General features: G+C 42.9%; 1 protein-coding gene across 2 annotated transcripts in view; it reads right to left on the bottom strand.

The window, feature by feature from the left end:
* Positions 1-14,364, bottom strand: part of ass1 (argininosuccinate synthase 1) — a 41,745-nt gene that overhangs the window by 20,196 nt on the left and 7,185 nt on the right. For both annotated transcript variants that reach the window (XM_010877797.4, XM_010877798.4), the window contains exons 3-8: positions 7,492-7,560; positions 5,266-5,454; positions 3,967-4,023; positions 3,694-3,768; positions 3,024-3,094; positions 2,132-2,162 (exon numbers count right to left, since the gene is read on the bottom strand). In XM_010877797.4, the coding sequence (XP_010876099.1) occupies positions 2,132-2,162; positions 3,024-3,094; positions 3,694-3,768; positions 3,967-4,023; positions 5,266-5,454; positions 7,492-7,560 (492 nt within the window). The remainder of the gene's footprint in view (positions 1-2,131; positions 2,163-3,023; positions 3,095-3,693; positions 3,769-3,966; positions 4,024-5,265; positions 5,455-7,491; positions 7,561-14,364) is intronic.

Genomic DNA, 14,364 nt, shown 5'->3' with positions numbered 1-14,364 from the left:
TCATACTATACATGGCCATGCTATTGAGAGGCTTCTTTTCAGGCTGCATGTCTCCACAGGGCGAGCCGGGGACAGAGACAAGCCAGCCTTACACTCCTGCCCCTGTACTGCGAAGGCGGGGGGAGCCCGGGCTCCCTGACACCCCGTCCATTGGGACGCTCATCTGTCTGCCCGCCACCTTTGTACTTTACTGTTACTGGTGACATTCTGGTGTCACGGTGTCACGGTGAAATGGGTCCCTCCCACGTTGCAGCCTGCGGCGGCGCAAACCAGAGACAATGGTTCCCGAAGAGCCCCGGTGGGGGGGGGGGGGCACGAGGCCCAGCTGGGCGCGCCACCCTAACCCTCCCCCAGCTCCCATGAAATGGGGAATTATGGGAGCCGTTTCTGACGACAAGTCAGTGTCTGTGTGTCCCAGGCTCTTCCCAAGCCCGGCAGGGCTCAGGGTGAGTAGAGGCAACGAGGAAGGATGAGGTTTGGGTCATCAAGGGGTGGCCTTAGTGTACCGCCTTGACCGCAGTAGACATCAAACTAACTCTGTACCACTGGGCACTCAGGGTTTGGTCACTCTGTGCTGAAGCTAATGGAAGAGACAGGGGCAGGGTCTCTACCCTCTCCACTATGTTAACTTTATCTCAATGGACTCTTACCAGCTATTGCTATGAACAAATAAAAGCACAAGAAGCAAAAACAAATCTATACTGTTAACAAGAAGAAAATCTATAAATTACCAAACAGGCTTAAGGGAGTAATTTAATATGAGTAAAAGGTACAGTTTGGTGATGGGTTTCCTCTTCTGAAGCAGAGACTGCAGGAGGACGTGATAGTAACAACCTGTTGAATCTGGCATCATTGTCCTATGTGATTAGTCAGACTGCTCATGCATGCATCAGTCACCACTTTGTTGGGTTAACGGCTAATCAATGTCCTGTGTGATTAGTCAGACTGCTCATGCACGCATCAGTCACCACTGTGTTGGGTTAACTGTTCATCAGTGTCCTGTGTGATTAGTCAGACTGCTCAAGCATGCATCAGTCACGACTGTGTTGGGTTAACTGCTCATCAGTGTCCTGTGTGATTAGTCAGACTGCTCATGCATGCATCAGTCACCACTGTGTTGGGTTAACGGCTAATCAATGTCCTGTGTGATTAGTCAGACTGCTCATGCATGCATCAGTCACCACTTTGTTGGGTTAACGGCTAATCAATGTCCTGTGTGATTAGTCAGACTGCTCATGCATGCATCAGTCACCACTGTGTTGGGTTAACTATTCATCAGTGTCCTGTGTGATTAGTCAGACGGCTCATGCATGCATCAGTCACCACTGTGTTGGGTTAACTGCTCATCAGTGTCCTGTGTGATTAGTCAGACGGCTCATGCATGCATCAGTCACCACTGTGTTGGGTTAACTGCTCATCAGTGTCCTGTGTGATTAGTCAGACTGCTCATGCATGCATCAGTCACCACTGTGTTGGGTTAACGGCTAATCAATGTCCTGTGTGATTAGTCAGACTGCTCATGCATGCATCAGTCACCACTGTGTTGGGTTAACTGCTCATCAGTGTCCTGTGTGATTAGTCAGACTGCTCATGCATGCATCAGTCACCACTGTGTTGGGTTAACGGCTAATCAATGTCCTGTGTGATTAGTCAGACTGCTCATGCATGCATCAGTCACCACTGTGTTGGGTTAACTGCTCATCAGTGTCCTGTGTGATTAGTCAGACTGCTCATGCATGCATCTGTCACCACTGTGTTGGGTTAACAGCTAATCAATGTCCTGTGTGATTAGTCAGACTGCTCATGCATGCATCAGTCACCACTGTGTTGGGTTAACTGCTCATCAGTGTCCTGTGTGATTAGTCAGACTGCTCATGCATGCATCTGTCACCACTGTGTTGGGTTAACAGCTAATCAATGTCCTGTGTGATTAGTCAGACTGCTCATGCATGCATCAGTCACCACTGCGTTGGGTTAACTGCTCATCAGTGTCCTGTGTGATTAGTCAGACTGCTCATGCATGCATCTGTCACCACTGTGTTGGGTTAACAGCTAATCAATGTCCTGTGTGATTAGTCAGATTGCTCATGCATGCATCAGTCACCACTGTTTATCAGGAACAAAGTCTTACCTTGGGATTTTCCAGTATTCCAGACTCATAGCTATTGATACAAAAACAATGAGACAGTATGTTGAAGAATACACATATTCCTTTCGCCCTTCTACATCGGGAGAAGTCCTGGGGACCCTAAATCCCCCTGCTTGCTAATGTGAGATAAATAGCACATTTACACTTGTGTAGGTGTGTGTAAATGTAGGCTATAAACATAAGCATTCTATGACGGTTTATGCAAGCAGGTACCTCATATGGGCCAGGGCTGCCCAACCCTGTTCCTGAAGATATACCTTCTTGCAGGTTCTCTCCAACCCTAGGTTTGCACAACTGATTCTAGTAATTAGCTAGATGAAAATCTACACCAGGTAAGTCACAAGTGGGGTTGGAGAGGAAACATAGACAAGAGTACATCTCCAGGAGCAGGGTTGGTCAGCCCAGATATAGGCTAATGACAAGCCAATGACCTGAAGAGGAAACCTACAGAAAGGTAGACCTCCTGGAAAAGGGTTGGGCAGCCCTCATATAGGCTAATGACAAGCCAATGCCCTGTTGCTGAATCAGAAGATTGTGGCGACAACTGACAGGTAATAAACAGTACACATTTAACCCAGGGTGGAGGTTGAAGTAGAAACAAAGCATGCGAACACAATAATAATCAGATGTTAGGCTGAAGAAATCCTAGGCGACACAGATGTGAGTGGTTTAAACTAGGTTAGGTCACTGGATTGTCAGATATAGCTATGTGGACAGATCAATTAAATGAAATGTTTTCAGACGTTGGTGAAAACGTCTGAAAACTAAATATATCTAGTTCAAATGTAAATACAATTTGACATTCATTGGTTTTCACAATTCAGGTCCTTTCATTTGAACTGGAAGCCCTGAAAGTCACTGGTCTGCTTCTCACCTGATGTGCATGAGGTTGGCATCCATACTCCAGGGTGCTTTAGGGGTGACAGGCACAGGGATGCCATGTTTCTGGGGGTGAAGGAAATGCCGGAAGACACTCAATACCAAAGAAATAATAGAATATTCTCTATATGACATTGACTTTATTTCAATATATTTCTGCAACGTTCCAAACAGCTAAACCCATAACATCGACTGCCCTGCATACCAACATCTGCCAAATGACTAGAATGTGAAATATGATTTGACTTTAATAAGGTCCTTATGTTATTTATTAGAGGTCATTGTTGAATAACTACATTATGAGCAGTGTACAAATTTGTCAAGATTTGGAGATTTTAAGTGGCAGCACTGTTTATTTTAAGGATGCAGGAGCTTTACATTACTATGAAGCTAATATTCAACAAGAGATGTTGGAGCTCAGAATACAGAACATTTGAGGTGCTAGTAATCAGCTCCAATGAGCTCCTCCCCAGTCTAACACAGGAAAGGAGAGATTGATAGCGGCGACTGGGATCCACAGAGCACTTAGATTTTACTGAAACAGCAGGATCCCCCTCTAGTGGTCAAGGGGTAAAACACATCGAAACAAGACAAAAACAAACATGCATCGGCCCCCACGAACGATGCACGTGTTACGAAGACACCCTGTCGTGGTGATGCGTTACCTCAGCATACTCCATCAGATCCTTCCTCCCACGGAAGCGATTGTAAAACTCTGGGATCCGCCATGGAGCAATAATCTGAAGGGGAGAAAGAAAGTGGAAAATGTGCTTGGCATGTACTTTATGCCGCGCAACTGGATGATGTGAAAGTCACGTGCTGCAGGTGTTGACGTGTGAAAGCAGACGGCTGATGACACAACTGAAGGAACTGGATTTTGACCCGTTTCTGGAATAATTCCAAATAGTCAATGCTTTTTCGGTTCCTTCACAACTCACTTTAACTTCAGGGTACATGGCGTAGCAGGTAAGCTCAAATCGGACCTGATCGTTGCCCTGAAAGACACAGTACACCATTTAGAAAATGTCCAGAAACAATCTGGAAACTACTACCAAATACACAGATTATCAAAGGGGAGAAAGCAGTTACTATCGCTCCCTTATATATGTGGTTATTAGTGGTTAACAGAGAAATGGATGTTCCCTCCACGTTCGCCTTTGCGTACATCTAGTAATGTCACAATTACCCAAGCTAATAGCTGCAGCTGCTGTATGCAACACTTTCAGGCTGTTGGCATGGTTGTTTATGCATCTGTTACAAAGCATCACTGAAGAAACATGCTCATAGGAGTCAGTGAGTTTGAAACAGGGGTGGATAACATTTGTACAGGCAACTCTGATAAGAAAAAAGCTTCTGATAGTCATCAAAAATGTAAGTTCCTAGTTTTAACTCAAGCTAATGATTATATGCCTGAGGTTGAAACAGCATACCCAGAATGGTGCTCATACATTCTGTTGTGCCAGGATGTTATCGAAATATGACATTGTGTTATTGTATCACCTGATATGTTCAGAGGTTGTTGTTAAAAATGTTGTGTCTAACCCTTTTGTTAATGTTAGGAGAACATTCCCTGGGTAATTCAAAATAAACATTGTGTTAGTTTTTGGAATGCCATAATTTTATATGAAAACCATATACAATGCCACACAAAAATACTCAGACTCCTGACCAATACTTCTATATTAGTATGATCACTGGCACATTGAAATTTAATTATGTTCGATATTTAAAATACAGTACCAGTCAACACCCCCCAGTCAGGGCATTGATCTAATAAAATGTCACAGTTAATGACAAATGTTACAGTTTATGGCAAAGCTCTGCTATTCAAATTGGTAGGTTCTTACCTCATCTAACCTCTTGGGTAATAAGTAAAGTAAGAAATTCATCTTTGATAGTATTTTGTTTGTTAGTGGATGGTTCTGATTAACACACTAGATACTATATAACATTAGCTTGTGAGCAGCAGAAAGATTAGCTAGCTAGTTAATGTTTTGTTAAAATCAACAAATCTGAATGAAATTACAATGAATATATGTGGTGCACACTTTGAGAGCAACGGCATTAACATTGCCTAACTGTATTGACACCACATATGTTGAATTACACAGAAACAAAGGAGGGGTCTGTTTAAACTTCATATGATCAGGTCAAAAATCTGCCTTCCAGAGCTCAAATATTCACCTGGACTATAGACAATGTCCTTCCCTTTGCTTCCCCATTAATTGACCTCTTACCTTTCCAGTGGCACCATGGGAAACAAACTGGGCACCTTGCTGGCGTGCAATCTGAACCTGGCGGCGGGCGATGCAGGGCCTGGCCACCGAGGTACCCAGTAAGTAGCGGTCCTCGTATATGGCGTTGGCCTGAACTGACGGCCAGATGAACTCCTCTACAAACTCTGCCCGCAGGTCCTCAATAAACACCTACACATGGAACATATTCCATGTCATATCAAGTCAACATAAATAATAACAAGCAAAGATCAATGAAAGCAGACTCCACTTGTGTTTCCTGATCACAGCTGTGCAATCTGAAGAAAACTCATAAAGGGCATGCAGTATGTCTAAAATCATGGTCAAGCATGACGATTCACTGGATGATTTATTAAAACATGCAGATATGTAACTATAGTCACTGTTCCATACTGAGCTGCAGGACAGAAAGGAGAAGGCTCAGGAATGTCAATACAGTGGGGAGAACAAGTATTTGATACACGGCCGATTTTGTGGGTTTTCCCACTTACAAAGCATGTAGAAGTCTGTAATTTTTGGTTTTCCCACTTACAAAGCATGTAGAGGTCTGTAATTATTATCATAGGTATGAGTGACGGAATCTATAATCACATTGTATGATTTTTAAGTAATTAATTTGCATTTTATTGTATGACATAAGTATTTGGTACATCAGAAAAGCAGAACTTAATATTTGGTACAGAAACCTTTGTTTGCAATTACAGAGATCATACGTTTCCTGTAGTTCTTGAACAGGTTTGCACACACTGCAGCAGGGATTTTGGCCCACTCCTCCATACAGACCTTCTCCAGATCCTTCAGGTTTCGGGGCTTTCGCTGGGCAATACAGACTTTCAGCTCCCTCCAAAGATTTTCTATTGGGTTCAGATCTGGAGACTGGCTAGGCCACTCCAGGACCTTGAGATGCTTCTTACGGAGCCACTCCTTAGTTGCCCTGGCTGTGTGTTTCGGGTCGTTGTCATGCTGGAAGACCCAGCCACGACTCATCTTCAATACTCTTACTGAGGGAAGGAGGTTGCTGGCCAAGATCTCGCAATACATGGCCCCATCCATCCTCTCCTCAATACGGTGCAGTCGTCCTGTCCCCTTTGCAGAAAAGCATCCCCAAAGAATGATGTTTCCACCTCCATGATTCACGGTTGGGATGGGGTTCTTGGGGTTGTACTCATCCTTCTTCTTCCTCCAAACACGGCGAGTGGAGTTTAGACCAAAAAGCTCTATTTTTGTCTCATCAGACCACATTACATTCTCCCATTCCTCCTCTGGATCATCCAGATGGTCATTGGCAAACTTCAAACAGGCCTGGACATGCACTGGCTTGAGCAGGGGGACCTTGCGTGCGCTGCAGGATTTTAATCCATGACGGCGTAGTGTGTTACTAATGGTTTTCTTTGAGACTGTGGTCCCAGCTCTCTTCAGGTCATTGACCAGGTCCTGCCGTGTTGTTCTGGGCTGATTCCCTCACCTTCGTCATGATCATTGATGAGATCTTGCATGGAGCCCCAGACCGAGGGAGATTGACCATCATCTTGAACTTCTTCCATTTTCTAATAATTGCGCAGTTGTTGCCTTCTCACCAAGCTGCTTGCCTATTGTCCTGTAGCCCATCCCAGCCTTGTGCAGGTCTACAATTTTATCCCTGATGTCCTTACACAGCTCTCTGGTCTCAATCAAACAGAGGTTGGAGTCTGTTTGATTGCGTGTGTGGACAGGTGTCTTTTATACAGGTAACGAGTTCAAACAGGTGCAGTTAATACAGGTAATGAGTGGAGAACAGGAGGGCTTCTTAAAGAAAAACTAACAGGTCTGTGAGAGCCGGAATTCTTACTGGTTGGTAGGTGATCAAATACTTGTGTCATGCAATAAAATGCAAATTAATTATAAAAAAATCATACAATGTGATACAATTGTATCAGATTCCATCTCTCACAGTTGAAGTGTACCTATGATAAAAATTACAGACCTCTACATGCTTTGTAAGTAGGAAAAGCTGCAAAATCTGCAGTGTATCAAATACTTCTTCTCCCCACTGTATTAAAAGTTTTTAATTGTGATGTGAGAACTGTCAATAGACCAACCACAATGTAGGGGCTTTACAATAATGACCAAAATGACAGTAAAAAGAATAAACATACACCAAAAAATGTATACCATAACAAAAAAAGAAATGTTCAAGACTGATTTCCATGACTGAATCTATGTTTTTACCTTCTTTGCTCCAAGACTCTCTGCTTTCTTCTTTGCAGCATCAAAGTCCTCTTCTTGTCCAATATTGGCCTGTAAACACATTTTAAACACATACATACTGACAAAGTGAAAACACTGAAATATCTCATGCACATTAATATCCAGAACATCTGCCATAACAGTTGAAATGTTAAAATGTCACACCAATTAATGTCACACCTGTCCTAATAAGGTCCCACACTTAAAGTGTGCATTTCATAGCAAAAACCATGTCAAATAGGATCTCGGTAGAGCTCTAAAGGAACTCTCCGTAGATCTCAGAAATAGAATGTGTAAAGGCATTGATCTAAGGACATATATAAAAAAGCAAGAAGGGCCTTGGTCAGGGGACAGATCAAGAACCCAATGGCAACTCCAACAGAGCTTCAGAGTTTCTATGCAGAGATGGGAGAACCCGCGGAAGGACAACCATCTCTGCTGCGCTCCTTCAATCAGGCCTTTATGGTAGAGGGGCAAGACAGAAGCCACTTCTGAGTAACAGGAATATAACATGCCAGCTAAATGACTGAGAACCTGAAGAAAAAGATTCTCTAGTTGGATAAGACCAAAATAAAATTATTAGACCTGAATGCCTGAAGTGCTACATCTGATCAAAAAATAAAAGTACAGCTTATCCTTCAACCATGAATGGTTGTCTCAATGGACAGAGATTGTTGTCAGAGAGGGCTGACATGTAGAAACAGACATATTCTTTCAGACAGGCAAACAGTCATGACACACTCTCACCTACATCAGCTTTAAAGCAAATGGCAGGAGCATATGACCTTCAACCATATATGATCTTCAACCATATATGATCTTCAACCATATATGATCTTCAACCATAAACCATCCTAACACTCTACCATCAAACCTCTGCAAAAACATTTCCAGAATAATACATTCTGTCTAATGTTCAACTTTCCAAGTTCTGCCAAACTGCTCCATCATACACTCCACTGGCTACCAGTAAAGCTTATATCCACTACAAAACCATGGTGCCTGCCTGAGGAGTTACAAGGGGACCTGCCCTACCCATTTTAAAAAATGTGATGAAATTCGCCCTGACCTGATTTATAAGCTTGCATACCCTTAGTGCTGTTTCTGTGTCCTGTTACATTCTCCGTCTAATGGTACTGCTGCGGATGTTTCAAGGATACAGATGTGACCGGTCTTTAAATCTGTCGACTACTCTTTGTATTAATACATATGATGCTTCTGTTAGGGAGTAGCGTCGGCTCCAGGCAGGATTAGGGAGTAGTTTATGTCAAGGATAGGTTATGCAGGCAGGGTTAGGGCTACATGTGACAACAATCTCCCATATTCTTGATATGGGCTATGGGGTAGGGTGGCAAGACAGAAGCGTTTTCTTACTAAGAAAAACATCCAAGCCCTGCTGAAGTTTTTAAATTTTTCGACCTTGAAGATTTCAGTGTGTTTTTCAATTGAATTGTTCACATTATAGGTCACATTAAAAGTGAACAAAGTTCTGACATGATCATGATCTTTGTCTCATTCTTTTACATCACAAAAACCTGGCATTTTAACAGGGGTGTGTAGACTCATTATATCTAGTTGAGGGTTGTGTGTGTACGTGGGGAGGGGTTATAGATTTGTCCAGTTGAGGGTTGTGTGTGTATGTGGGGAGGGGTTATATATTTGTCCAGTTGAGGGTTGTGTGTGTACGTGGGGAGGGGTTATAGATTTGTCCAGTTGAGGGTTGTGTGTGTACGTGGGGAGGGGTTATAGATTGGTCCAGTTGAGGGTTGTGTGTGTACGTGGGGAGGGGTTATAGATTGGTCCAGTTGAGGGTTGTGTGTGTATGTGGGGAGGGGTTATAGATTGGTCCAGTTGAGGGTTGTGTGTGTACGTGGGGAGGGGTTATAGATTGGTCCAGTTGAGGGTTGTGTGTGTATGTGGGGAGGGGTTATAGATTTGTCCAGTTGAGGGTTGTGTGTGTACGTGGGGAGGGGTTATAGATTGTTCCAGTTGAGGGTTGTGTGTGTATGTGGGGAGGGGTTATAGATTTGTCCAGTTGAGGGTTGTGTGTGTACGTGGGGAGGGGTTATAGATTGTTCCAGTTGAGGGTTGTGTGTGTATGTGGGGAGGGGTTATAGATTTGTCCAGTTGCGGGTTGTGTGTGTATGTTGGGAGTCCGCCTGTAGGCGGACTCGTCTTCATCAGAAATATATCAGATGAGGGTGATGCCATCCGCAAACTTCAGGAGCTTGACAGAGTGGTGGTTGGAGGGGCAGCTGTTGGTGTACAGGGAGAAGAGTAGGCGGGACAGGACGCAGCCTTGAGGGGAGCTGGTGCTGCTGGTCAGGGGGTCAGAGAGGTGCTTCCCCAGCCTCACGTGCTGCCTCCTGTTGGACAGCAAGGCTGTGATCCACCTGAATGTGGATTCAGGCACTCCCAGTTTGGAGAGCTTGTGAAGAAACTAGATTTTGACACGCTTTTCGTTTCATTCACTTGCCTTGGAGCAAAGTGGGAATTATGGTGTTAAACGCGAAGCTAATGTAGAAGAATATAAGTCAATTAATTATACAGGATGAAGTCTGATCTCACCCTTTTATTTCCTTGCTATTGTGATGTCACGGGAGGTCTGGTGATAGAGGTGGGCTAAGTCCCTCTGGCTGGCTGAGGCACTACAACAAAATGGTTCCAGTAAAAAAAACTGCAACTCCCAGATGCAGCCAGACAGGAGGGAACAGATAAACAGGCACAACAGATACAGAAAGGCTGATTAGAGCATGTTAGACTTTTCCCGAAGTAATAAGCCATATTATAACATATATGACATATAATAGAATGTTATAATGTTATATTCCGTGTAACCCTTGTTTAGTTTTTTTTAATAAATTAACATTTTGTTTTCCAAACCTTTGGTTTTACATCCCATTTCTATTCAACCACATTCCAGAGGACACCACCAAGGGCTACCGGCCCCCATAACTTCACACTATATAAGAAAGGGACAGATGCTACAATTATCTAAGGAACTAGGCTAGCAACTACCTTTATCCTATGCATGTAATCAACGAAGAACTCAGCAATAGTCTGTAATTCTCTTTCTGTGCAAATTCTGTCCATTGTTACATGGTGACAAACATTGGATCCCTAACTTTAATGTAATTAAATAATTATGAAAATGACCGGAAATGTTTTTGTTTAGCTGATTTTGGTCATCGAGTATGTGTTTAGACATGAGGGTACGGGGTTTGGGTTGACTCCCAAGCCCTTGTTGCCTGGAGATGTCCACACTGAGCAGGGAGGTAACTAAATCAATGTTGGGAGTGGGTAACAAAATCTAATGAAAAGTGATAAAATGTTTAAATATACAGACAAATAAACTGTGAGGAAATAATTGGATGTGAATTACAAACTTATCAATTGACGGATTAAACTGAAATGCAAAAATAGGTGGTGAAATATAAACATTAGGTGAGACATGATTTGTATTTTAAAATAGTGGGTCAGAGAGTAGTATATTAAAGACCAATTAATTTTTCAAGAGAGTGCACTGGAATTTGGATTTGGCAAATCTAGGGTTTGGGTGAATTAGTCATATTTTGTGCTCAAATGTAAGGGGGAGCCAAATACTTTCATTACAACATAGTAATTTCTCAAACACAGGAAATGTCTATCCCTGGAATGGATAACAGCACTGATAGTTTTCCTATAGTTTTCCTAAGTTTGACATGGTTGACGTACAATTTGGTAGGGATCTTGGACTAGTCTTCTATGCAGCAAATGTCAAGATTCTTGATAGTCTTAGGTTACCAATTGGGGACCACGCTATTCAATTCAGACCACAGGTTTTCAGTTGGATTTAAGTCCAGAATTTGTGCTTAGTGGTATTTTCAACTGTTCATGTATTTTTCAGATCAGCCTTTACCTGATCTGTAGAGGTCAACAACCATACGGCTCCTTTCAGCTAAGAGCTGTTTGGGTTTACTCTAACTTTACTCTAATAATGTATAGTCTAATTTTAAATCGACTCTGGATTTAGCCCAGATAAATGTATTAATTATTCCAATTGGACTCTTAATATCTCACCCGGCACAGCCAGAAGAGGACTGGTCACCCCTCTGAGCCTGTGTCCTAGGTTTCTTCCTAAAATTCGGCCTTCTTAGGGAGTTTTTCCTAGCCCCTGAAATTCAACACTACTGTTGTTTGTTCCTTGGGGTTTAAGGCCGGGTGTCTCTGTAAAAGCACTTTGTGACAACTGCTGTTGAAAAAAGGGCTTTATAAATACATTTGATTGATTGATTGATGACAAAAGGACTTTACATGGGTGCAACCTTATATTTACACCCCAGGGAAACAGGAAATGGTGAAAGGCATTAACACAGTTCCTGGATACTGAGACCAATTAACAGCATAGCATTTCATAAAAGATGCCACTTTATTTAATATAAAATATTCTTTAGGGGAACCAATACTATTGAAACCTATGTTTTGCAGAAAGAAATTTAATCATTAAATATTTGGCGTTGAGAAATTGTGTTGAAATGAAAACATTTGGTGGCCAAAATATGACTACTTGATGGGGTTGCCCTTAGTCAAAAGGCAGATGAGCACAGAGCACAATGTCTGATAGACTGGTAAATTATAAAGTGAAAAGACCAACTCATGTGAAGTAAAAGTTAGACAGAAACTGAGTGGACTTGACCCCTTATTTGGAAAGGAAGGGTGTAGCGGGGAAAATGGGGACAATGATACATTTCCCTACCAACCTCTCTATACATACGCTCCCGGAATATAAAAGACCACGTGGAGAAGTTAACTGGAGCTGTGGGCGGGCTGCCATCGGCTAAGTCCAATTGGTGTTTAAACCAGAGCATGTGGATCCAGAGCACGTGGAATAAGAAAGTCAAGATAGATAAGATAGATTTCATAGCTCCAATCAGACTATGACTGTCCATAGGGCTTGGACTCCCAGTGATCTCTGTCAGTTAGCAAAGGAGTTTCCAAAGGAGTGAGCAAAAATGCGGATGAATCAGATAATGACAGTTAACGCCACAGGACACAAAACATTAAGCTGCCGAGACCAACTGTTAGAAACAGGTAAGGACTAGACTATAGGAAGTTTTTAACGAGGAAGTTAAATACCAGACTCACTGTTAATTGAAACAAAACATAAACCTGATTAACAGGTTTTTAGGGAGTTTTGAGAACACATGCAGGAAGCTTTCTTGCCTGTCAACTATCTTCACATTTTAAAGCACTTCCTTTTCTTATTATGTATCATCTTTTGTAACTATCAACAGTGTATGTACACCGATCAGCCATAACATTGTGACCACTGACAGGTGAAGTGAATAACACTGATAATCTCGTTATCATGCCAGCTGTCAGTGGGTGGGATATATTATGCAGCAGTGAACATTCTGTCCTCAAAGTTGATGTGTTAGAAGCAGGAAAAATGGGCAAGGATAAGGATCTGAGCAACATTGACAAGGTCCAAATTGTGATAGCTAGATGACTGGTGATAGCTAGATGACCGGTCTCCAGTGGTCAGTACTTCAAAAGTGGCCCAAGGAAGGGAAAGCAGTGAACTGGCGACAGGGTCATGGCTCATTGTTGCATATGGGGAGCGAACGCTGGCCCGTGTGGTCCGATCCAACAGACGAGCTACTGTAGCTTAAAATTGCTGAAAAGGTTAATGCTGATACTGATAGAAAGGTGTCAGAACACACAAGGCATTGCAGATTATTACATATGGGTCAGTCAGGGTGCCCATGCTGACCCCTGTACCACTGCTGAAAGCGCTTACAATGAGCATCAGAACTAGACCACAGAACAATAGAAGAAGGTGGTCTGGTTTGATGAATCACATTTTCTTTTACATCACGTGGATGGATGGGTGCGTGTGCGTCGTTTACCTGGAGAACACATGGCACCAGGATGCACTATGGGAAGAAGGCAAGCCGACGGAGGCAGTGTGATGCTTTGGGCAATGTCCTGCTGGGAAATCTTGGGTTCTGCCATTCATGTGGATATTACTTTGACACGTACCACCTACCTGAGCATTGTTGCAGACCATGTGCACCCTTTCATGGCAACGGTATTCCCTGATGGTATTGGCCTCTATCAGCAGGATAACGTGCCCTGCCACAAAGCAATAATGGTTCAGGAATGGTTTGAGGAACACAACGAGTTCAAGGTGTTGACTTGGCCTCCAAATTCCCCAGATCTCAATCCAATCGAGCATCTGTGGTATGTGCTGAACAAACAGGTCTGATCCATGGAGACCCCACCTTGCAACTTCCAGGATTTAAAGGATCTGCTGCTAATGTCTTGCCAGATACCACAGCACAACTTCAGAGGTCTAGTGGAGTCCATGCCTTGACGGGTCAGGGCTGTTTTGGCGACCTACACAATATTAGGCAGGTGGTCATAATGTTATGGCTGATCGGTGTATGTACACAACTGTGGCTGGTCAGATCAGTAGATGCTAAGTACACCACAAAAAAGAAACCAGGCAAGCCTAGTTCAGCCGGCCCGCAATAACATGCAATGATTTGTATTGCCCTCCTTGGATTCAAACGCAGGACACCCACATAAGAGGCTGTGTCTTTAACCACTACACCAGGAAGCTATATGTTTGCGAAAGTTGGTATAACATATATAGCGAGTTTGATTGTGTTGCTAGACACCATTAACCATTGTGTTAAACTGAGTAACGTTTCTTATTAAGTTTACCTCCACCACAAATAGCATCTATGAACTATATGGCTTTTGCCAAAGGCCGTTTTAACAGCTTATTAGCCATTCGTAAATAACATTGATACAATAACTATCAATATTGGTGACGATAACTGACTTTTTCATAAAGTGAAAAGTCGAGAG

Source organism: Esox lucius, chromosome 14, assembly GCF_011004845.1.
Source record: "Esox lucius isolate fEsoLuc1 chromosome 14, fEsoLuc1.pri, whole genome shotgun sequence".
In the NCBI taxonomy this organism is placed as follows: Eukaryota; Metazoa; Chordata; class Actinopteri; order Esociformes; family Esocidae; genus Esox; species Esox lucius.
Note: the sequence above shows the minus strand (reverse complement) of the source record. Positions and strands in the feature narration are given on the sequence as shown.